Source organism: Callionymus lyra, chromosome 14 (genome assembly GCF_982586985.1).
Source record: "Callionymus lyra chromosome 14, fCalLyr1.hap1.1, whole genome shotgun sequence".
NCBI classification, from domain to species: Eukaryota; Metazoa; Chordata; class Actinopteri; order Syngnathiformes; family Callionymidae; genus Callionymus; species Callionymus lyra.
Genome location: NC_141831.1, coordinates 6,819,389 through 6,842,981, shown reverse-complemented (window position 1 = coordinate 6,842,981; position 23,593 = coordinate 6,819,389). Strand labels below are relative to the sequence as shown.

Genomic DNA, 23,593 nt, shown 5'->3' with positions numbered 1-23,593 from the left:
ACGTTGTTCTGACGGGGCCGCGACCTTGAGGTTCTTGGGCTGCTGTCGGACCTCCATGACGTGTTTGCGCCGCAGCTCTCGCTCCCGCCTCTTGTTGTACTCCAGCTGGTTGGTGAGCTCCGTCTGGTGCTGGGTCCGGATCAGCTCGGCCCGGGCCTTCTGGATCGTGGCCAGGTGCCGGAACTCCAGCTCCTGCATGGACTCGTGGTGCCGGAGCAGCATGGCGTGCTCCAGGTCCTTCTGCGTCTGCCGCTTGTTCAGCTCCTGCAGCGACACGGGTCAGGACGCGGGTCTAGAAGAACCGTGAGAAGACTGACCTCTCGGGCCAGGTCCTGCTCCACGTTGTGTCGGGCGATCAGGATCCGACGCTTGAAGCGCCGACACTCCAGCTCCAGGTACTGCCGTTGTCTCCTCAGCAGGTTGGCCTCCTCCTCCGCCTGAAACCATCACACGTTAGCACAGGACAAGAACACGAGGACTTGAGGTCCAGACCTGAAAGTGCTGAATGTTCTCCTTCTGCTTGGACAACCATTCCTGCTTCTCTTTCTTTGGCGTCGACTGGTTCTCGCTCAGTTCCTGCAGCACACGTCGACAAATACATTATTATTTCATATCTTACGAGAGTACTTGTACATGTTTTTAATGATGTTTTTTTAAATAGCATTTAATATAAAAAATATAGTTTAATTTAATTATTTCTATATTGAAAAAGTTGAACTTGTTTTTATGTAATTTAAAATTTGTAATAATTTTTATATTAATTAATATATATATATATATATAATATCAATATTCAATAAACATTTAAATATAAAAATAACTAAATCAAATAATTCAATAAAATCTAAATAAACATTTGAATATAAAAATAACTGAATTAAATTATTCAATAAAATCTAAATACACATTTAAATATAAAAATAACTGAATTCAATTATTCAATAAAAGCTATTTAAACATTTAAATATAAAAATAACTGAATTAAATTATTCAATAAAATCTAAATACACATTTAAATATAAAAAAAAATGAATGAAATTGTTTAATAAAAGCTAATTAAACATTTAAATATAAAAATAACTGAATTCAATTATTCAATAAAATCTAAATACACATTTAAATATAAAAATAACTGAATTAAATTATTCAATAAAAGCTAATTAAACATTTAAATATAAAAATAACTGAATTCAATTATTCAATAACATCTAAATAAACATTTAAATATAAAAATAACTGAATTCAATTATTCAATAAAATCTAAATACATTTTTAATTATATAAATAAGTGAATGCAATTGTTTAATAAAAGCTAATTAAAAATTTAAATATAAAAATAACTGAATTAAATTATTCAATAACATCTAAATAAACATCTTAATATAAAAATAACTGAATTAAATTATTCAGTAAAAGCTAATTGAACATTTAAATACACAAACAATTGAATTCAACAGTTTAAAAGAATAATTAAATACTAAACATTCGTTCAATACACTGATCTACTTGAATATTCACTTCCTTTATTTACCTCTTTGAGCTGCTCTTTGCGCAGTTTATACTCTCGTTTCTGGGACTCCAGGAAGCTGCTGAGCTCCTTCTTCTGCTGCACCTGGATGTGCTGCTGGAACTTCTTCTCGTCGTTGGCGAACGTCTTCAGCTGTCAAGCCAAACAGGGTTTAAGAAACATCTTCGTTCCTCGACCGTCATCTACGTACGTCTTTCTCCAGCGTGGCCTGGTGTTTCTTCAGCAGCTTCTCCATCTCCTGCGTGAAGTTGCTCCTCTGGCTCTCCAGCTCCTTGTCCAGCCTCAGCCGGTGCTCGTCCATCTCCGACTTGAGCTTGTTCTCCAGAGCCATCAGGTGCTTCTGGTGCTGCCGCCTCATCCTCTTGTAGCCGGACATCTGCTCCCGCAGCTCCGAGTCCTGCTCGTGCTCCTGCATCTCGCGGGTCACCTGCACGGAAGAGGTCGGGGGTCAGCGGTCTGGAGACCCCGTGTTTCCGACCCGGGTCCGACTCACGAGCGACGCCGTGCGAATGGTGGCGAAGTGCTCTCGGTTCCTGTACTTCCTGGGGGCCGGCGCCGGCGCTGGCTGCGGCTCGGATGGAGGGCTGATGGTCGCCGGCTCCCCTGAGATGCTTTCCTCTTCCTCCTGAGAACATTTCAAACAGTATTTTAATGAACTTGTTGATTGAATCATCGTTCACAGCAACATAACACGACGTTTAACACCATCGACTAAAACCCTTTTTATCATTATATATATATGATTATATTGTTGCTACAACATGCAAGAATTCATGTACGTACAGGGTTCCTGCATCTTTAGTTAAATCATTCTTTAGACTTTTTAATACCATTTTAAATTAAATTCAAGACCAACAATCGACTAAAACTGAAAAATGAATTAGTTTAAACCAAATACATACAGAAGAATGTTACCAAATGTTTATTTTAACATAAAATAAACATGAACTTTTTTCCTCGACTCCCATCCTGATGATTTAAAAAAGATTCCTGCTCAAAGTGACTCATACTTTGTTTCCCTGGAACTGCTTTCATTTATCAGGAAAGAGTTTCCAGATCCAATTATCAGTAACTATTTCAGGTCTAATTACTTATTTTCTATCAATAAAAAAAACCTTTATAATTGATCTTACTTAGCATGTTAACAATTAATTTAATTCATTTAATTAAATTTAATGTAATGTAATGTAAACAATTTCCCGAAGGAGATCTCCTGAGGGATCAATAAAGTTCTACCTAACCTATGTGTTCACAACATTTTAAAAATGTGATTAAAGACATTTTAATGCCATTTAAGGTCACATTTTTTTAAGTCATGAATTTTAAACATCTGCAGCATTGAGTGAGTATTTAATACGAAAACTATAGTTTTTTTCTGCCGACGAAAACCTGTGGCTATTTCTCTGAATCATCTCATCCATCGACGGTTTGTTTCAGAACTAGATACCGTCTCAGAACCGAGGGTTTCCGTGGCGACGCACCGGTTTGAGGTGGATGACGGAGCTGTTGGACATGACGGTGTGGTCCCCCTCCATCAGGTCCAGCTCGCTGCGGCTGTCCTGGGCCGCCTCGTTCAGACTGTTGACGGAGCTGCTCTGCGAGCTGGCGCTGATGGACATGCTGGGGATGGACTGGTTGCTGCCGACGCTGTTGACGGTTCCGGTGCGACCCGCGCCCGGCTCCAGCTCCTGGAGGGAAGAACGCTCGTAGAAACACAGGTGCATTGTGGGGCCGTGGAAACAACAAACCTCTTCTCCGTCTGGAGCTTCGGCCGTGGGTCCGTTGTGGGCTTCTTGGAGAAGGATCTTCTTCATCTTGCGGTACTGCAGGTTGTCCAGCTCTCGCACGGCATCCTTCGTCCTCTGGATCAGGTCCATCAGCACCGAGTCTGGTCGTTCTCGCTGTAGAAACGCATGCTGTGGTGGAGAGTAAGAAAAAGAATAAATAAATAAATTCAGGAGTTTAGATGTATTTTTATTATTTAAGTGAATTATACAAATAGTGACATATTTGAGTCTGTTGGACACAAATCTACAGAAGTAGATCCTCTAGAATATTTAATGGTTGAATTTAACATTTTAAATGAAATTTAGACTTTTTTAAATTTAAATGTTTTGAGGTTTTGAAAAAATGTAATACATTTTTTTTAAATTAGTGATTAAATATTTATATATTCATTTGTTTTTATTGAATAATTAAAACATTTTATATAGTATTCTTTACAAAATTTTACATTATACAAAAAAAGTATAATTTCTACACATTTTTGACATTATAGACATTGATATTCAAATGACCACAGCTCTAAAATATATTCTCTAAATGATTATTCAATTTGAAATCTTTTTTAATTCACTATAAAGCTGTTGTAATAGTGAAATAAGACAAAACCAACAGAGCACCGAGCTACTTGGATCAGTCTAGTAAGACGACACTATTATACCAACATTTTAAACAAACTTAAACGGAATAAACAAGTATCCAATTTAGGAAAAACATTTTTGAATGAATGGAATTTAAATATCAAACTTGTTATAAAAACATTTAGAAAATGTTTGGCTTTTTTTAAAATGATTATTCAATTAAAACAAATGCAACCTTTTGATATAGAAAGTATTTAATTACTTAAAAACAAGTTAACATTAAAAAAAAACAGTAACACAACTGTTTCAATACAATATAAGCTCTGAATGATCAAATGAATCAACAGTTCTCCGGACAAATCAAGTTCAGTAGAAAACTGAAGCTCCACAAAATGGAGTTTTACTCAAATGACTGCGTCGAGCTTCAACATCGACACATTAACAAGCGTCTCTGGTCTGAAGCCATTAGCAGCACGAGTCCATTAGTGGTCAAAGTGACAGCTTTAAGACGGATGCAGGAATCACATCTCCACCACATGATGTCCCTGTTCAAAAAGAGTGTGTGTGTGTGTGTGCGGGTGTGGGGGTGTGTGTGTGAGTGTGTGTGTGTGTGTGTGTGTGTGGGTGTGTGAGTGTGTGTGTGTGTGTGTGTGTGTGTGTGTGTGTGTGTGTGTGTGTGTGTGTGTGTCCGAAAGTTGGGGATTAGTGGATGAAAATGTAAGCCTATGGGAACAGACTCTAACATCAGAGGCAGATTTATGAGCAGAGGGGTTTGTCCAGTTCCACCTTACAACAATGACCAGACTGTGTTGTGTAGTCACAGGCGTGTGTGTGTGTGTGTGTGTGTGTGTGTGCGTGTGCGTGTGTGTGCGTGGACTTACACCCAGCATGTCGTCAGAGTGCGGTCTGTCCTGGGGGATTTTCTGAAGGCAAGATTCGATAAAGTTTCTGAAGAAATCCGTCCTAAAACAGAGAGAAACGACATGAATGTGAGAAAGATGAAGATATAAAATATACAAAGAAGATACAGAGGAGATACAGAGAAGATACAGAGGAGATACAAAGAAGATACAGAGGAGATACAGAGAAGATACAGAGGAGATACAGAGAAGATACAGAGGAGATACAAAGAAGATACAGTGGAGATACAGAGAAGATACAGAGGAGATACAGAGGAGATACAAAGAAGATACAGAGGAGATACAAAGAAGATACAGAGGAGATACAAAGAAGATACAGAGGAGATACAGAGAAGATATAGAGGAAATATAGAGGAGATAGAGAGGAGATACAAAGAAGATACAGAGGAGATATAGAGGAAATATAGAGGACATAGAGAGGAGATACAGAGAAGATACAGATGAGATATAGAGGAGATATAGAGGAGATACAGAGGAGATACAGAGAAGATACAGAGGAGATACAAAGAAGATACAGAGGAGATACAGAGAAGATACAGAGGAGATACAGAGAAGATACAGAGGAGATACAGAGAAGATACAGAGGAGATACAGAGGAGATACAAAGAAGATACAGAGAAGATACAGAGAAGATACAGAGAAGATACAGAGGAGATACAAAGAAGATACAGAGGAGATACAGAGAAGATACAGAGGAGATACAGAGGAGATACAGAGGAGATACAAAGAAGATACAAAGAAGATATAGAGAAGATACAGAGGAGATACAAAGAAGATACAAAGAAGATATAGAGAAGACACAGAGAAGATACAGAGGAGATACAAAGAAGATACAGAGGAGATACAGAGAAGATACAGAGGAGATACAAAGAAGATACAGAGAAGATACAGAGGAGATACAAAGAAGATATAGAGAAGATACAGAGAAGATACAGAGGAGATACAAAGAAGATACAGAGGAGATACAGAGAAGATACAGAGGAGATACAAAGAAGATACAGAGAAGATACAGAGGAGATACAAAGAAGATACAAAGAAGATATAGAGAAGACACAGAGGAGATACAAAGAAGACACAGAGGAGATACAGAGGAGATACAGATAACATACAGAGAAGATACAGAGGAGATACAAAGAAGATACAGAGGAGATAAAAAGAAGATATAGAGGATGATACAGAAGAGTAATAAGAGGAGATACAGAGGAGATGGAGCCTCACAGGAGGAATCTCCAAAAACTATGTTATAGTTTTCAAAATAGTGTATCTATCCCTAATGTTTATGACCTTTTAAAGTGAATGTTTAGCTGCACTAGATTGTCACACATCAGGAGGTGTGAGAAGAACAAGTTCTTTCTTTCTCACCTTCACAGCTGATGTTTTCTTAATGTTAGGGTCTCACTCTTGCAGAGACAGAGACAGGTTTGCTAGAATAACAAAATAATAGAATCTAAATGTAAACTTTAAACAAATTAACCGTTATCAGATGTATTTTAACCCGATCCAAGTACATCTTCTCTCCAAATGTACAATTGGGAAAGTTAAATATACAGCTGCGGGAGATAGAACTACTTACTGAGACTAAAACGAAAAAATAAATGACATAAGAAACACTCGAGCCGAAACGTAACATCAGTGTAAGATAAGATAATACTTTATTTATCCCACAGTGGGAAAATCCAAGTTGCCACAGCAGCAGGTTCACAGTACACAAACGGAAGCAAATATAACATATAAATACACATTAAAAGTGACAGTGCACTTAAAAAACAAAAAACAATATGATAATTAAATAAATAATATATCATAATAAAACAATAAATAGTACTAGTGCCAAAAAGCCATACTACAATAGTAGCAATACATGAATAAACAGTAGTTAAGTGTATAGTACAATTGTGATGTTTTTATCATAAGACCCGAGTGGTCAGGCGGGTGATTGACAGCTGTCAGTGGAGTCAGGTGTTCTTACCATTCACTGGACTGCAGTGTCGGGCTCTCATTCTGTGCTATGTGGTATAAGGCACTCATTGCATTCATGTTAAATAAAGGAGGCTTCCTCTCGGCTGCAACACAAACAACATGATTTTAACTTATCAAGTGTGTGTTTTCTCCACACACACACACACACACACTCACCTAATTCTATACAGGTGATCCCTAGAGACCAGACGTCCACCTTCCCGTCGTACTGGCCTTCATCCATGGCCAGGATCACCTCAGGGGCCATCCTGGAGGAGAACCAGTGAGAAACGGTTTTATTTCACCACAATGTAAAAACAATTATTTTGATTAAAAGCTCGATTTCATTTACATTTTTTTGCATGGTCTAACTTTGAGCTATTTTTTACTCGTTTTATTTGTCACTTTATTTTATAAATCTGTTCCATATTAAATATATAATCAAAATTATACAATTTGATGTTGATCCTTGTCTTTCTTAACCACTTGACGTTGTACAAAAAGTATTCAAGTAGGATTTAAGTACATCAGTGTCATCAGAATATTAATTTTTCTTTCTAAATATAACATTTCAAATTTTGAAATTTAATTTTTTTCAAATACAAATGTTTTTCTTTTTTAAACATTGAATAATTTCTTTGAATAGTGTCAGTTTAATTTGTATTTTTTTTTAATAATTAAAACATTTTCTTTTTTTACACAGATTTTGATATTCTTGTTACGATAATTAAAAATATATTTTCTAAATTAAATGTGTTTTTATTTATAGCCTTTTCAAGTCAATAAAAAAAATGGTGGCACAATTATACCAACATTCCTATTTAAAATTTAATTTTGAGTTGCTGGAACTAGAATATAAAACATTATGTATCATAAAGTATTACATTTCGTGTTCCATTATTCAAAATAAATTGAAACAAATTCAACTTTTCAATATAGAAATGATTGAATTCAATAATTTAAAAAAATGCTCAATATTGAAAACACAAAAACAAATTTCAATGCATTAAATGAGTTGAAACATGTAAACTGTTGTAATTAATTCAATATTCTGATGCTTCCATAATAAGTTCTTTCTCGTTCTTTCCCTTTTTTTTCCTTTTTATGAATAATTGCTGTATTTCTGTGGCTAATTGGAAAAAAACGATTTCAATCAATAAAGTTCTACCTAACCTAACCTAACCTAACCAAACCTATTAGATGATAAATATAAAGTACTGACCAGTACGGCGTCCCCACAAAAGAGTTGGCGGGCGAAGCGATGGAGGCGGAGCCAAAGTCGGCCAGTTTGACCAGACCCGGCTCGGTCAGCAGGATGTTTCCCGCCTTCACGTCCCTGTGGATCATGTTGTGAGAATGGAGGTAGGCCAGACCCTGCAGAGCACCGTGAGTGATGGCAGCGATCTCCACTTCTTGGAGAGGTTTTTTGTGAACTGTCAAAGACAAGGAAAGAAAAATCACGATTCAAGTCTTTGTTTTGTTTTTTAACGGAGAGTCATGTGCAGACCTTCCAGCAGATCGGAGGCGGAGCCGAGGCAGTACTCCATCACCAGCTGTGGATGAAAGCAGTGAATAGATGGTCCATGGTTCGACTCCAACTAGGGCTGAATGATATAATATATATATATATATATACAGTATATATATACATTTCGATATCGCGATGTTGGCAAGTGTGATATGCATCGAAAACATGTGATAATTTATCATTATTTATTGTATAAATTAAGCATTTCTTAAATGCTCACTTTGATCAATCAGTGTCACGTTCTGTAAAGTTGTCAATTTGTACTTCTATGTCTCGTTGTCGTTTACGTCTCCGTCCGTCTGTGAACTGTGCGCCGCAGCTCTATAGGCTCGGTTGCTATGGCGACGCAACATAGTATATCCACGGAAGTAATACTAACTTATGATCTAGTCAAACACTAGTGATCCAGTCACTCGTCTCTTTCAACCTCCTTTGTTAAAGCAACATATTGTAAGAACTTTTCATCTCGTCTCAGTTGTTTTCTTATAAGATCGTGAACTTCCAAACAAACCTGTGCGTCTTCACCGTATGCTAATGAGCTAAGTTGTTAGCGTCATTTATAAAGTGTTATGTGTGCGTCTTCACCGTATGCTAACGAGCTAAGTTGTTAGTGTCATTTATAAAGTGTTATGGGTGCGTCTTCACCGTATGCTAACGAGCTAAGTTGTTAGCGTCATTTATAAAGTGTTATGTGTGCGTCTTCACCGTATGCTAACGAGCTAAGTTGTTAGCATCATTTATAAAGTGTTATGTGTGCGTCTTCACCGTATGCTAACGAGCTAAGTTGTTAGCGTCATTTATAAAGTGTTATGTGTGAGTCTTCACCGTATGCTAACGAGCTAAGTTGTTAGCGTCATTTATAAAGTGTTATGTGTGCGTCTTCACCGTATGCTAACGAGCTAAGTTGTTAGCGTCATTTATAAAGTGTTATGGGTGCGTCTTCACCGTATGCTAACGAGCTAAGTTGTTAGCGTCATTTATAAAGTGTTATGTGTGCGTCTTCACCGTATGCTAACGAGCTAAGTTGTTAGCGTCATTTATAAAGTGTTATGTGTGCGTCTTCACCGTATGCTAACGAGCTAAGTTGTTAGCGTCATTTATAAAGTGTTATGTGTGCGTCTTCACCGTATGCTAACGAGCTAAGTTGTTAGCGTCATTTATAAAGTGTTATGGGTGCGTCTTCACCGTATGCTAACGAGCTAAGTTGTTAGCGTCATTTATAAAGTGTTATGGGTGCGTCTTCACCGTATGCTAACGAGCTAAGTTGTTAGCGTCATTTATAAAGTGTTATGGGTGCGTCTTCACCGTATGCTAACGAGCTAAGTTGTTAGCGTCATTTATAAAGTGTTATGTGTGCGTGTACAAGGAGGTGGATTCATTATTGATTTGGTGAGATCACGACGCGCCGGCAGCTCCTCTCTGATGTCGCTCAGTTTAACGGGACTTACATTGGTTTCCCGCGAAACTGAGCGACAGTTATAAGTGATATTTTGCTACGATCATGTCGACACAGAAGCGCGGAAATAAACAAAAGAAAATATCGCATAATTTTCCTTCTCTTACCCCCCGGACCTAAACTACTAGTAATTTTTAGGTGAAAGAAAAAACATTGCATTTAATATCGATATCTCGATTCAAGACACCAATATCTAATATCGCACTTTTTCCCCCAATATCGTGCAGCTCTGACTCCAACGGAGACTCACCCATGCCGTGTGCTCCCTCAGGTAACAACCCTTGTACTCTATACTGTTGGGATGTCGGATCCTCTGCAGGAACTTCACCTCCTTGATGATGTCCTGCCATTTCTAGAGGAGAACAGAACGAAACGATGGATTTAGGATGAACTGAATTAAACGATCAACGGTCCAAGAATGTTGGTGACCTCTCACCTCAATCGACTGCTTCCCATTGTAGGACATTTTCTTGATGGCCACGACCTCATTGGTGCGCACATCTCGTGCCTGATCAAAATACATACGGTTTACACTTTGTTCTATTAACCAGAATCTTTTTATTATTTAAGAGTTGATGTTGTGTAAGAATAAGAAGGAACTTTATATGGAAATACATCAGGGTCATTTGGAAAAAATTCAAAATGTTTGATAGAAAGTTTCTTGTTTTTTTTGATCATCAAAATTAATTTATTTTTATATTCAAAGGGAAGTTTTAGTTCATATTCTAATTAAATCATCAGATTTATTTTAATGAATGAATAAAAAACCAATAGATTTTTTTTTAATGAATCATTATTTTATACATTTTCTTTTTATATTCCTATAATTCAAATATATATTTTATTTAATCAATGTTTTTAAATCTGTAGCTTTTTTAATTCAATTGAGCAAAAGTAGCATTTTTAAAATATTCAGTTTTTATTTGTTTTGATCATTTAAAAAAACACTCATAATAAATAAATAAAAAATAAAATAAAATAAAGGAAAACAACCTTTCAGTATAGAAGTTTAACTAATTAAATTATATTAACAAAATGAAATGCTTAGAAATTTCAATTACAAGAAATCTATGTTTTAAAAAGGAAAATTTAATAATTAATTAATAATTTAATCCAATGGTTTTGGACAAACATAAGTCCCACCGTCTACCTATGAAACATGAACGATGGACTCACAAAGTAGACGGCGCCGAAGCTGCCATGTCCGATCTCTCGGAGGTCGGAGAAGAGCTTCTCCGGGTCCTCCTTGAAGAACAGCTCAGCCACCTCCGGGTCCTTCAGGCTCCCCGCTCGGACGGAGGCTGGCATCCTGGTCATTGGAGCCCCTTATCTCCCGGGCCCCAGGGGACGGGACAATCTGGACGCTGAGCTTCGCCAAAGCAGCCGAAGATTCATCTGCAGGAAGAGATGGAGCGAAGGAGCCGACACATCGGCACCTGAGAGAAGAAGAAGAAGAAGAACAGATTTAAAAACATTCAAAATCACAAACTCTGTGCACAGAACAAAGACCAGGATCAGGTCATGATGTCAAAACCACAAGAAGACCAACCAATCCAACTAACAGTAATACGGAGAAGATCATGAGTGAGACCAGGACCAGGACCAGGACCAGGACCAGGACCAGGACCAGGACCAGGACCAGGACCGCCAACAACATCCAAACATTAAGAACCCAAAATTTTAAATGTAAAATTCCAGCCTCTAGACAAGAACAACAAGAACAATGAAATCCCGCCCTGATCCTGGCGATGACTTAGGACGAGAGGATACAGTGACTCCAGCAGCTTTTAAAGTTAATATTTGGACATATTCTGGCTCATCCTGGAGGGTCTTGACCCAAACATACGTGTCATAAATCAAACTGGGTCAAGAGTCAGATGTCGAGGTGCAAGAAAATATCGATGTACTTAAATATACTACATCAATATTAAACAAAACTATACATTTTTTTGGCTTTGAAGTGTTGTTTTAGTTCATCATAATTGTTTTATGGTTTATATTCAATTAAGTGCGTATTCATTATAATAATTAGATTTTAATAAATGTACAGTTAACATTCCAATATTCACAGTGTTTGTTAATATTTGTTTTGCAATTAAACTTCCGGCCTCTAGATGGCAGCAGTCATTACGTCCTCTGCGGCATGAGGAAGAATGAAATCCCAGCGATGACTGAGGACAAGAGGATACAGTGAGTCCAACAGCTTTTAAAGCTGATGTTTGGACATATTTTGGTTTGAAAACAAATGAAAGTAGTTACGACTTCATCAAGAGTCATGTGGTCTGTAAATACTACAACACCAGAGTCAAGTACTGGACAATACTACACATATATACTTGTTACTACACTATCACAACACCAGAGTCAAGTACTGGACAATACTACACATATATCCTTGTTACTACACTATCACAACACCAGAGTCAAGTACTGGACAATACTACACACATATACTTGTTACTACAGTATCACAACACCAGAGTCAAGTACTAGACAATACTACACATATATACTTGTTACTACACTCTCACAACAGCAGAGTCAGGTACTGGACAATACTACACATATATACTTGTTACTACACTATCACAACACCAGAGTCAAGTACTCAACAACACTACACATATATACTTGTTACTACACTATCACAACATCAGAGTCAAGTATTGGACAATACTACACATATATACTTGTGACTACACTATCATTATACAGTACAGTATAATATATCATCATACAGATTCAACAATACTCTCTACTTAAGATATAATTCCTGCTGACTTTGTGACATCAGGAAAGACCAAAACAACTGAAAACATGTTTGAATGAAGCAAAACAGTTCATTTGCCTTCTTAAAAAAAATCATTGGTTTAAATTAATTACTTCTCATGTGGCCTTGGAAGAAAAATAAGCTTTTGTATAAAAATAACTTATTTTTTTAAAACTTATTTTATACATGCTTGTGTGAGATTTTAATGTTGTCTTATTATATCACAGTAAAGCATTGATTGATTGTATTATGTAAACGGTAATAAATTTGACTAAGAAAACCAAACAAGACCAAGCGACATCAATCATAGTTCCTGGGCCTTAATAAACAATAATGTATTGATATCATCATCACTGAGGCTGCAGGTTAAGTACAGACTGCAGTTATTAAAGAAGTATTAATAGCAGCGTCAACACTAGTAAAGATCATCTCGGCAATTATCGTAAATCTGTGCAACAACATCGACTGAACAACACGATCGCAGCAGCAGGATTGATCTCACGTCTGATAGAGCGAGGCTAGCCTGGTGTAACCACCGGAGCTCCATCATCATCGGGCGACACGGGCGAGTAGATCCTCGCGAACTACAGGGGGTTCAATACATGAATGTAGGCGACATTATGACTAATTCTGCATCATCTTGGTGTGGCTCACATGCACACCAAGATGATGCAGAATTAGTCATGAAAGCTCCATTATGATGATGGTATTTTGGACCAAGAAGAGGAAAAACTACATTTTTGATTCCAGCATCTTCCTGTATATGTCAGACATTGTTTTATAATACCGGATTTTCCGAACTATAAGTGGCTCCGGAGTACAAGTCGCTCCAGCCATAAAATCTATAATAAAGAAGGAAAAAACATATATAAGTCGCACTGGAGTATAAGTCGCATTTTTGGGGGAAATGTTTTTGATAAAATCCAACACCAAGAACAGACATGTCATCTTGAAAGACAATTTAAAATAAAAATAGAGGCGACAACAGGCTGAATAATTGTACGTTACGTTACATGACACAACTGAGAACCTGGTATGTTAACATAACATATTAAGAGTTATTCAGAGAACTATAGCATAAATAACATGCTAAGAAGTTTACCAAACCATCCGTGTAACTCCAAATAACTCAAATCACATGAAATCTTCATCCTCGGTGTCACTTTTAAACAACTAACTAACTCCGGAGGTAGAAGATGCGGCGCTTCCTCTTCTACGTCGAAGTTATCAACACAGGCCTAGAGCGCCCTCTTGCGGTTTAGTGTGAAAATAACATGTGAAATGATATACCGGTAATAACGTGTTAATAATTTCACACAGAAGTCGCTCCAGAGTATAAGTCGCACCCCCGGACAAACTATGAAAAATACTGCGACTTATAGTCCGGAAAACACGGTAATAGTGATGGACTAAATGATACTGATTCATGCTAAGTAATCTTTTTTTTTTCTTTTATAAATGAGATACTTTAATTAATAAAACTCCACATATACTTTTAAATATATTTATTAAATTATAAACAGGTTGATTTTTGTTGTGTTGATATTTCCTACGTAGATTTTTATTAGCTGGTACAAGTGGACTCTCCCAGTGTCACTATTAAACTCTTTGTTCATATATATATATATATATATATATATATATATATATATATATATATATATATATATATATATATATATATATATTTATTCATTTTCTTCCGCTTTATCCCTTGTGGGGGTCGTGGGGGAGACTGGAGTCTATCCCAGTTTCATTTGGTCGAGAGGCAGGGGACACCCTGGACAGGACTCCAGTCTGTCGCAGGACACACAAAGACAGACAACCATTCACACACACACTCATACCTACGGACAATTTTCACAAAGTTCTCGATCAACCTCTGTATGTTTTCAGACTGTGGGAGGAAACCGGAGTGCCCGGAGTAAACCCACGCAACACCCCGTGTTTGTCGAACATACACAAAATAATTTGGCCATTTATCGTCTGATTTTTGTCACCCCACTTTTATGATGCGATTCATAATCATCTCGATTATTGATAATAAAAAAATTGATTTTGATTATTAAATCAGAATCATTTCCGCGGTTCATCGATTAATCTTGTTACTAAAACTACTTGTCGTCAGTCGTTTTTCGTCACAGTTCTGACATGCTTTTTCCAACCTTTAAAAGGTTATGTAATGGATCTTAATAAGAAATTATATTTATATATGACACAGGCATTGATAACAACATGATTGTTATACATCAGCATCAACCCAAAGCACATAAAAAAAAAAATACAAAATTGGATTCAAAAAAGTTATTTGTAACTTAAGTACAGACTTTTCTGGCCTACTTTCGATACCGTCTAAATTAATAATCGTTAGTTAATGTAGGAACTTCTGCTGACTGACGTGTGTTAGTACTTTAACTGGAGACACTGCTGTGAAGACGACAAATTAAATATTTACATTGGAACCGACTGTCAAATCTGGGAGGCTCTGATGGGAAGAGCAACAGATTTTTATTAGTTCACTCAGTCTTTGGATCCACGTTTAGTTAAACATGTCATCGATAGTCGAGGAAAATTCCAAAACAATTAGTTTGTTAAACTGCTACCAAAATGTCATTGGTTAGATTAACAAGTGCTGGGAACAAAATGGATCCACTCAATTATTGTGTATATTTTTCCACAATACTGTATATTTGACAGCACTACATTGATAGTCATTTTCCAATTTTGGGCCGCTAGATGGCAGCAGTCAATACGGAGGACGCCAGAGCTAAAAGAACAATGAAATAGATTGCTGAGGACGAGAGGATACAGTGAGTCCAGCAGCTTTTAAAGCTGATGTTTGGACATATTTTGGTTTGAAAACAAATGAAAGCAGTTACGACTTTGTCAAGAGTCATGTGGTCTGTAAATACTACAACACCAGAGTCAAGTACTGGACAATACTACACATATATACTTGTTGCTACACTATCACAACACCAGAGTCAAGTACTAGACAATACTACACATATATACTTGTTACTGCACTATCACAACACCAGAGTCAAGTACTGGACAATACTACACATATATACTTGTTACTACACTATCACAACACCAGAGTCAAGTACTAGACAATACTACACATATATCCTTGTTACTACAGTATCAGAACACCAGAGTCAAGTACTGGACAATACTACACATATATCTTTGTTACTACACTATCACAACACCAGAGTCAAGTACTCGACAATACTACACATATATCCTTTTTACTACACTTTCACAACACCAGAGTCAAGTACTCCACAATACTACACTTATATCCTTGTTACTACACTATCACAACACCAGAGTCAAGTACTCCACAATAAATACTAAAAATTATCCGAAAGTACCGCAATGCATCTTATTGTTGCCACGTATCTTGACATTTGCTATCGTCAGATTATTGTCAATACAAACCCATAGAAAAGAAACTTGTGGAAGTAAATAAAACCGTTAAGATGCAGGTTTGCCAAATATGTTCCGAAGATTGAGAAGAAATCTGGCCAAAGAACTGGTTTCGCTCCACAGGGAGCGTCGCCGCGTCTGCAGTTTGTCGGTGGGCAGTGAATGTTAAAAAATAGAACCCGCTTTAGACAGAACCGGTCACTGACGTCTCTCCTTCTCGCTCGGTTTTATCTCAGGCGAGCACTCGCCGGAGAAACATAAACACGTTATCTATCCGGAGACAGGAAACATACGGTCAAGACAAGAAACAAACCACGGTGACATCATCGCAGAACAAATATGGCCAGAAAATGTCATTTAGCTTCTGACATTTCCAGCATGACGGTCGGTATGGATGTCATCGGACGACAAACGTACGACTGTAGCCCGTGATTACTTCACCAGCAACATGTGGACTCACTGGACAGTAGCTTGTGGTTCTGTTGACGCACGTCAAGTACTGCTTGCGTTCATGTGGCATAAATATATCGAATTAAAGCTAAATAATAAATGATACATGTCCCTGAACGAGCGTCTTATACCTGCGTCAGATAGAAGTGATTTATCTTTCATCGACACACACAAAGTCACAGGACAGAATCTTCAAGCTGCTCCACAAGTTACGGTTGTTATCACAAGAAGTCAGCCTTCCCCGAGAACTGCAGTGAAATTTGTTTTGCTTTTCATGCCACGGAAAATGGATTCTCTCTCTATTACATAAATAGATTTTCTCTGCACTTTAGAACGGCCAGCAGTCTAATGAAGAGCTGAGCTGCACAGGCGGCTAAGCAGCGGAGGGTGTAATGAAGAAATAGAAGGATGATAAATAATCTAATACTGTACTGATCCCCATTGAGAAACTCTCGGCGCGGCACAAGTGGATCTCGCTGGTTGCTACTGCACTGAAGATGAATAAATATCACGTGGAAACGAACAAATATTATGTCTATGGATTACTACAATCAAAGCAATTCAGAACACAACATTACAAACTTCAAGATGCCAAAGAAAACAACCGACACCAGGACACACCACAACACGTTTCAAAACAAAGTGTAACATTACTTAATACTAGCCATACTACTAGTGGAGTGCATTTGAAAGAATATGTTGGTACAGAGACAAGGAAAATATATAGATAAGACAATGTTTTGAGGAGGGACAAGATGATTCAAGTGAGGGCCAAATATGAACAGTGACATCAATAGAATAGTTGTTTCATTCAGAACTTCAAAATAAAAGCTTCTACAGATTCAAAACATCAAGACTTTAGTCTAGAGTCTAGAGTGTAGTATTGTCCAGTACTTGACTCTGGTGTTGTGATAGTGTAGTAACAAGGATATGTGTGTAGTATTGTCCAGTACTTGACTCTGGTGTTGTGATAGTGTAGTAACAAGTATATATGTGTAGTATTGTCGAGTACTTGACTCTAGTGTTGATAGTGTAGTAACAAGGATATATGTGTAGTATTGTCTAGTACTTGACTCTGGTGTTGTGATAGTGTAGTAACAAGTATATATGTGTAGTATTGTCGAGTACTTGACTCTGGTGTTGTGATAGTGTAGTAACAAGGATATATGTGTAGTATTGTCGAGTACTTGACTCTGGTGTTGTGATAGTGTAGTAACAAGGATATATGTGTAGTATTGTCGAGTACTTGACTCTGGTGTTGTGATAGTGTAGTAACAAGTATATATGTGTAGTATTGTCGAGTACTTGACTCTAGTGTTGTGATAGTGTAGTAACAAGGATATATGTGTAGTATTGTCGAGTACTTGACTCTGGTGTTGTGATAGTGTAGTAACAAGGATATATGTGTAGTATTGTCCAGTACTTGACTCTGGTGTTGTGATAGTGTAGTAACAAGGATATATGTGTAGTATTGTCCAGTACTTGACTCTGGTGTTGTGATAGTGTAGTAACAAGGATATATGTGTAGTATTGTCCAGTACTTGACTCTGGTGTTGTGATAGTGTAGTAACAAGGATATATGTGTAGTATTGTCCAGTACTTGACTCTGGTGTTTGCTGAATTTACTAGATTATTGACTGAGTCAAGTGAAGTCTGGCTTTCATTTGTTTTAAAACCAAAACATGTCCAAACATCAGCTTTAAAAGCTGCTGTAGTACTGTATCCTCTTGTCCTTAGTAATTTTATTGTTCCTTTGGCATGGAGGATGTAATGACATATAGTTGTCCAGACATCTAGGACACCAGTTGTAAATGTATAAAAAAAAGTATACATTGATGTTGAATATTGTTAAAGTATCAGGAAAAAAACCCTCACTATTTCACCTCTTCGTAGATAGATGACAGTTCTATTTGAGATTTCTCTTTCATTTGGACGTCCCTCCCTTGACAAGACAAATGTCTTGAGATGCCTTCATTAGAAAAGAAACCCCTGGATATTCCTGAAGATAATTTAACGTACACACAACCGAAGGATGAATATTTCAGCTGTTTATAAGCTACACGTTTCTCCAAATAAACCCTTTAGCAACAAACACTCATTTTAATACACATTAAGACTCCATTCAAACGACTTTACGGAGCCTCAAACATTTCCATACTGGAATATAGTCGTCTTCTACTTCCCTTTCCTTATTTATACCAACAATTCCAAGTACCCCGGCAACATCCCAGCTGTTGGGAGACAATGCTAATTTCATGACCTACTTGTGCACTGTTGCTCGAACGGCTCAGAAAAGTCTTTCCATTCTCTAATACGACGGTGGAGAGGTGTCGCTGTTCCTGCCACCGTGTCCTGTCTGAGCTCCAACTCAGGCTTTTAGCAAATGAGAGAGAGAGGGGGAAAAAAAAATGGCTTGTGACACAATGTCAACAACAACACGTGCACGTCGCGGCGGAGGAACGAGGCGAGCTAAGAGGATTTAACCCTCAAACATTCCCCCCTCACACAGCTCCATCGAGAGGCGACGACTCGAGCTCCAGGACCGTCACACAAGTCTTGACACATACAGTATCTCTGACTTGAAAACTGAGGGCCTTAGATTTAGTTTCTGCAAGGATTCAATACAATTTAAACACTTCTTTTTTGGTACAAGAATGGAGATAAACATTTTCAGATTTGATGGATTCCACTCTTCATCTGACACATTTATTGACTCACAACTCTTCGTCCGGCCATTTATGTGTGTATAAAATGTTGCTTTCCATTTCCTGAACCCTTTAAAAACAACCCATTCATGTATTTGCGATAAATAAAGCTAAAGTTGGGCTGGGTATGAACAAGAGACAAGACAAAAAGAGATTTGAAAGTTCCAGCAGCCATCCTTTCAAGAAGGTGAACATGGTAGTGAATGTGTACTGTGTACTACAAACAATATTGTTTCTAGAGGTCAAGTCTCTCGGTTGGATCCAGACTTGTGCGTGAAACGAAGGACTTGCAACAGACTAATCCATTTTTTCCTGTAAGACGCTTAAATGCCATTTGCAGGAGCAGGAACATATTTGGTGGCCCCTGACACGACTGAGCCCGGGATCCGAACCTGCGTTCGTGAGCGACAGGTAACAAGGAAGGGAGTGGTTCTGATACGCGACGTCGACGAGGAACATGAACCAGTGCACGGAGTCACCCGGGTGATCTCAACGAGCTGATAAATGATAACGCCGTTAACAGTAAATGTAAAACGATAAAGGGAAAATGAAGGATTGAACCAAAGACGTTCATAGTGATTCGTGTTACGCATGGATTCTCTTCGAGTCGACTCTCAATCCGTCGACAGGTGGGTGACGGAGAAGCTCATAGATATGCAGTCGTTACACAATATCAATAGAAACTGAGGAATGTGAGTCATGATGACGGTTCACCACAACAGCAGCAGCAGGACGACCACACAAGACACACACATCCATAAACACAACACCAGGACGGATACACAACCAAAGAAATCGAAGCTAGCACAACATCTACACCCGCGCCATCATGTGACCGACTTATCTGGCAAACTTCCATAAATTCTGAGACCAAACTTAAAGACTCTCTGGACTGACATGTAGTAAATGTTCTTCTCCAAGATGCAGTAAGTTCCTCATCATGACCATGTTTTACACTTATTTCTTTATAAAGTTGCTCTGAAATCTGGACGAACGAGAGGTTACGAGAGTCCATTATGACGTAATAATGCATTCATTCTAGCTGTAATCAAAGCCCTGCTTTGTTTATACAACCAGTCCCTTGGAGGTGGTGAATGCTTGACCAATCGCAGCAGAGTGGGTGTGGTTATGGTCAACAAGATTTCATCTCCAGAAAAACAAAAATGTTTACAGTGGGCGGAGCTTACGATCATTTTCTAATGTCAATATTTCAATGAAAAGAGAGTTTTGTACAAACATCAACACTGTTGATACAATAGAGTCACACATCACAACAACACACACACACTGATGATACAATAGAGTCACACATCTATTCAACACACACACACTGATGATACAATATAGTCACACATCACAACAACACACACTGATGATACAATAGAGTCACACATCACAACACAAACACTGATGATACAATAGAGTCACACATCACAACAACACACACTGATGATACAATAGAGTCACACGTCACAACAACACACACTGATGATACAATAGAGTCACACATCACAACACACACACTGATGATACAATAGAGTCACACATCACAACAACACACACACACTGATGATACAATAGAGTCACACATCACAACAACACACACACACTGATGATACAATAGAGTCACACATCACAACAACACACACACACTGATGATACAATAGAGTCACACATCACAACAACACACACACACTGATGATACAATAGAGTCACACATCACAACAACACACACACAAAAATACACTAGATAGATAGATAGATAGATAGATAGATAGATAGATAGATAGATAGATAGATAGATAGATATTTGTAATAACTAGTTTGATAAAAGTAAATGACAACGGTGCTAAGAAACATATTGAACTAGTCATGACTGATAGAAATAAAACACCAGGTTTCTACGTGATGCTTGACCTCATGGGGGCCACCTCAGGAGTCCGAGGGCCTCACGTCAGGCTGCACTTGTCCAGGTCTGAGGAGCCACAACAACAAGAGGAGGGAGTGGCACATAGTTATAACATCCATAAAGTGGCTCATAGTTAGAACATCTATAAAGCGGATTAGCAAAGCTAACATGACGAGCTAACACCTCCCTTCCAGTCAAACTGTCACAATAAACAACTATCCTCCCCATTTTATCTGCCACACACCACACGACACACGCCTTCTCACACCAACAAACAACACAAACAGGTCGAGCAGGATTTTAACTTTAAAACCCACAACGATTATTGACAGAATGAGCTTTTGAAAGAGACATGTTTTAGTTGTTAGCCAAAAAAAAACTAGCTTTAGCCTGTGTTGCAACACTGCAGCGTGTAGCAACACAACCTCCTTCCTAGCTTAACACTCACTTTCTTACCCCGTGTCAAGTCGAGTCCAGGGCGGGCGAGGAGTCGCTACGAGCAGCCGGTCCTGTCAACGAGACTCACAACAATCCAACAAAAATCTCAGAAGGAGCGGTTGGGGAAAAAAAAAAAAATCAAAGTGACGGCTCAGCTAACAAGTTAGCCGATGCTAACAGTGTCAAACTAACATGTCCAGTGACTGTCACGCCCGAAACTGACGCCCGAGTCCACCTAGACTTCCTCCCGCGAGAGGACACGAGAGCCCGGACCCTGGACCACCTTCCCTCGGGTCATGGTCGTGAAAGTCTCTCCTTCTGGGGGGCTGGTTCGAGCGTCAACTGTCATCCGGGGGGGTTGTTGCTAAGTGCTAACGCCAGCTAGCAAAGTTTCTCCTGTCGGAAGGCAGTTCCCCAAAAATGGCGGCGATTAGATTTTTTTTTTTTTGGTGTTTGTGTTTGTTTGTGTTTGTTCCTCCTCCCGACAAACAATCAGGATCTTCAAACACAAAGCAAAGATCACGAACCGACACCAGGTCTCGGGAATGACGAGCGCAGGTGGAGATGTTTACTATTCTTCCTCCTCCTTCTTCTCTGTGTCGCTGAGCTTTTAACCTGATTAACAGTTTAGTTAGTAGTAAACTATCTTTATAAATAACATGTAAACTATCTTTATAAATAACATTTAAACTATCTTTATAAATAACATTTAAACTATCATAAGGAAAAACAATCCTGAGAATTATTCACGATATTACTGAAGAATATGTGTCGTTAAATATCAGAATAAACTTGAAAACATGTGTGTATTGTGGAGGTACAAGTAGTAAACATTCATCTAAAATACTAAATAATATTTATAAATAAGCATAAGGAAGATACAGTGTCATTACTGAAGAATTATTAGGAATTAATCTAAAAAAAAAGAAGAAAGGTTGATGGTTAAATTATTGTATTAAATTAATATAGTATTTATTTAGATATCTGCTTAGTATACGCATATATCATACTATATAATGTTATTTATTTTATTAAAGATAGTAAAAAAACAAGATATATACATTATGTAATGCTATGACAGCTTATATATTATTTCTTTTTATGGTTGTCGGTTAAGAAACAAACTAAACAATAAAAATTTGGCTGGAAATTAAAGGTTATTATAGTTAAGTATATTAATCTTCTTCCTACTTCTTTTTTTCGATTTTTAGTGTTTTATATTTTCTTTTTATTTTCATTTATTTTCATTTATTTTGTCTGCACAAATAATGACATTTTTTAAAACTTAAACTCATTTCTGTCAACAAAATTCATCTATTAAAGATGAATCCCAGCGTAAAGTGAAACCTGAAGGCGGATGAAAAACAGGGATTAAGAACTTTAACAGGATCCGTGTGCTCAGGATGTATGGATGCTGAGGGGCATTCCACAACAGCCCCGCAGACCCACGCCGGCCAATCGGCGGCAGGGAGGGCCCACGGAGGGCCGCGATTGGCCGGCAGGTCGCTCCGTTGTCATGATGATGAGGATCAGCTTCCTGTCTGTGAGGTCTGTATCCAGGCACAGAAAGTGAGGATGGAGAAGGAAGAACTCATTGTCCCTGACACACACACACACACACACACACACACACGAGTTTAGTCGAGTGTATTTGATCACGTACAAATATCTGTTGAATACACTGAAAGTACCGAGGTTAGGTTCACGTGATGATATTTATGTCAGCTGTCATGATTTTTATTGAACAACAAAAACTGCAGGAAGAACAGAAGAAGAGAATCTTTCACGCTGGATGGTTAATAGACATCATGGAGTTCATCGCTAGGATAACAATGTAAGGTGTTTTGTAAAAAACTCCCACATGCATCCATCGCTGCCCACGCCGAGGAGCATATAGACCATGATTCACTGCTTTAGACAAGAACATTCCAACACCATCTTATTATTTCATCACTTTTTAAAAGGAGACTATGGAAGTAAACCAGTGCCAGCAGAATATTTTAGTTCATTTTATCCTTTTTTATTGAATTGTTTTAAGCATTTTCATATTTCGAGTACTAGAATTCAATTTGAGTATTGAATATTCGATTACAAATAAACAATTGAATTTCAAATATTTTTCCAAAAACAGT

General features: G+C 37.9%; 1 protein-coding gene across 2 annotated transcripts in view; it reads right to left on the bottom strand.

Annotated features, from left to right (window-relative positions):
* The window catches only part of LOC148065871 (serine/threonine-protein kinase TAO1-like), a 28,065-nt gene extending 6,000 nt beyond the window's left edge, over positions 1–22,065 (bottom strand). Inside the window, exons 1-17 of one of the 2 annotated variants that reach the window (XM_087807242.1) lie at positions 21,472–22,065; positions 10,931–11,190; positions 10,191–10,262; positions 10,005–10,106; positions 8,278–8,323; positions 7,993–8,203; positions 6,948–7,039; positions 6,781–6,874; positions 4,773–4,854; positions 3,277–3,444; positions 3,010–3,216; positions 2,022–2,153; positions 1,719–1,955; positions 1,532–1,660; positions 493–576; positions 318–437; positions 25–264 (exon numbers count right to left, since the gene is read on the bottom strand). In XM_087807242.1, coding sequence (XP_087663368.1) covers positions 25–264; positions 318–437; positions 493–576; positions 1,532–1,660; positions 1,719–1,955; positions 2,022–2,153; positions 3,010–3,216; positions 3,277–3,444; positions 4,773–4,854; positions 6,781–6,874; positions 6,948–7,039; positions 7,993–8,203; positions 8,278–8,323; positions 10,005–10,106; positions 10,191–10,262; positions 10,931–11,071 — 2,157 coding nt within the window. In that variant the 5' untranslated portion in view covers positions 11,072–11,190; positions 21,472–22,065. The remainder of the gene's footprint in view (positions 1–24; positions 265–317; positions 438–492; positions 577–1,531; positions 1,661–1,718; positions 1,956–2,021; positions 2,154–3,009; positions 3,217–3,276; positions 3,445–4,772; positions 4,855–6,780; positions 6,875–6,947; positions 7,040–7,992; positions 8,204–8,277; positions 8,324–10,004; positions 10,107–10,190; positions 10,263–10,930; positions 11,191–21,471) is intronic. The other variant, XM_087807241.1, reaches the window with a different exon arrangement.
* Positions 22,066–23,593: the final 1,528 nt, after the last annotated feature.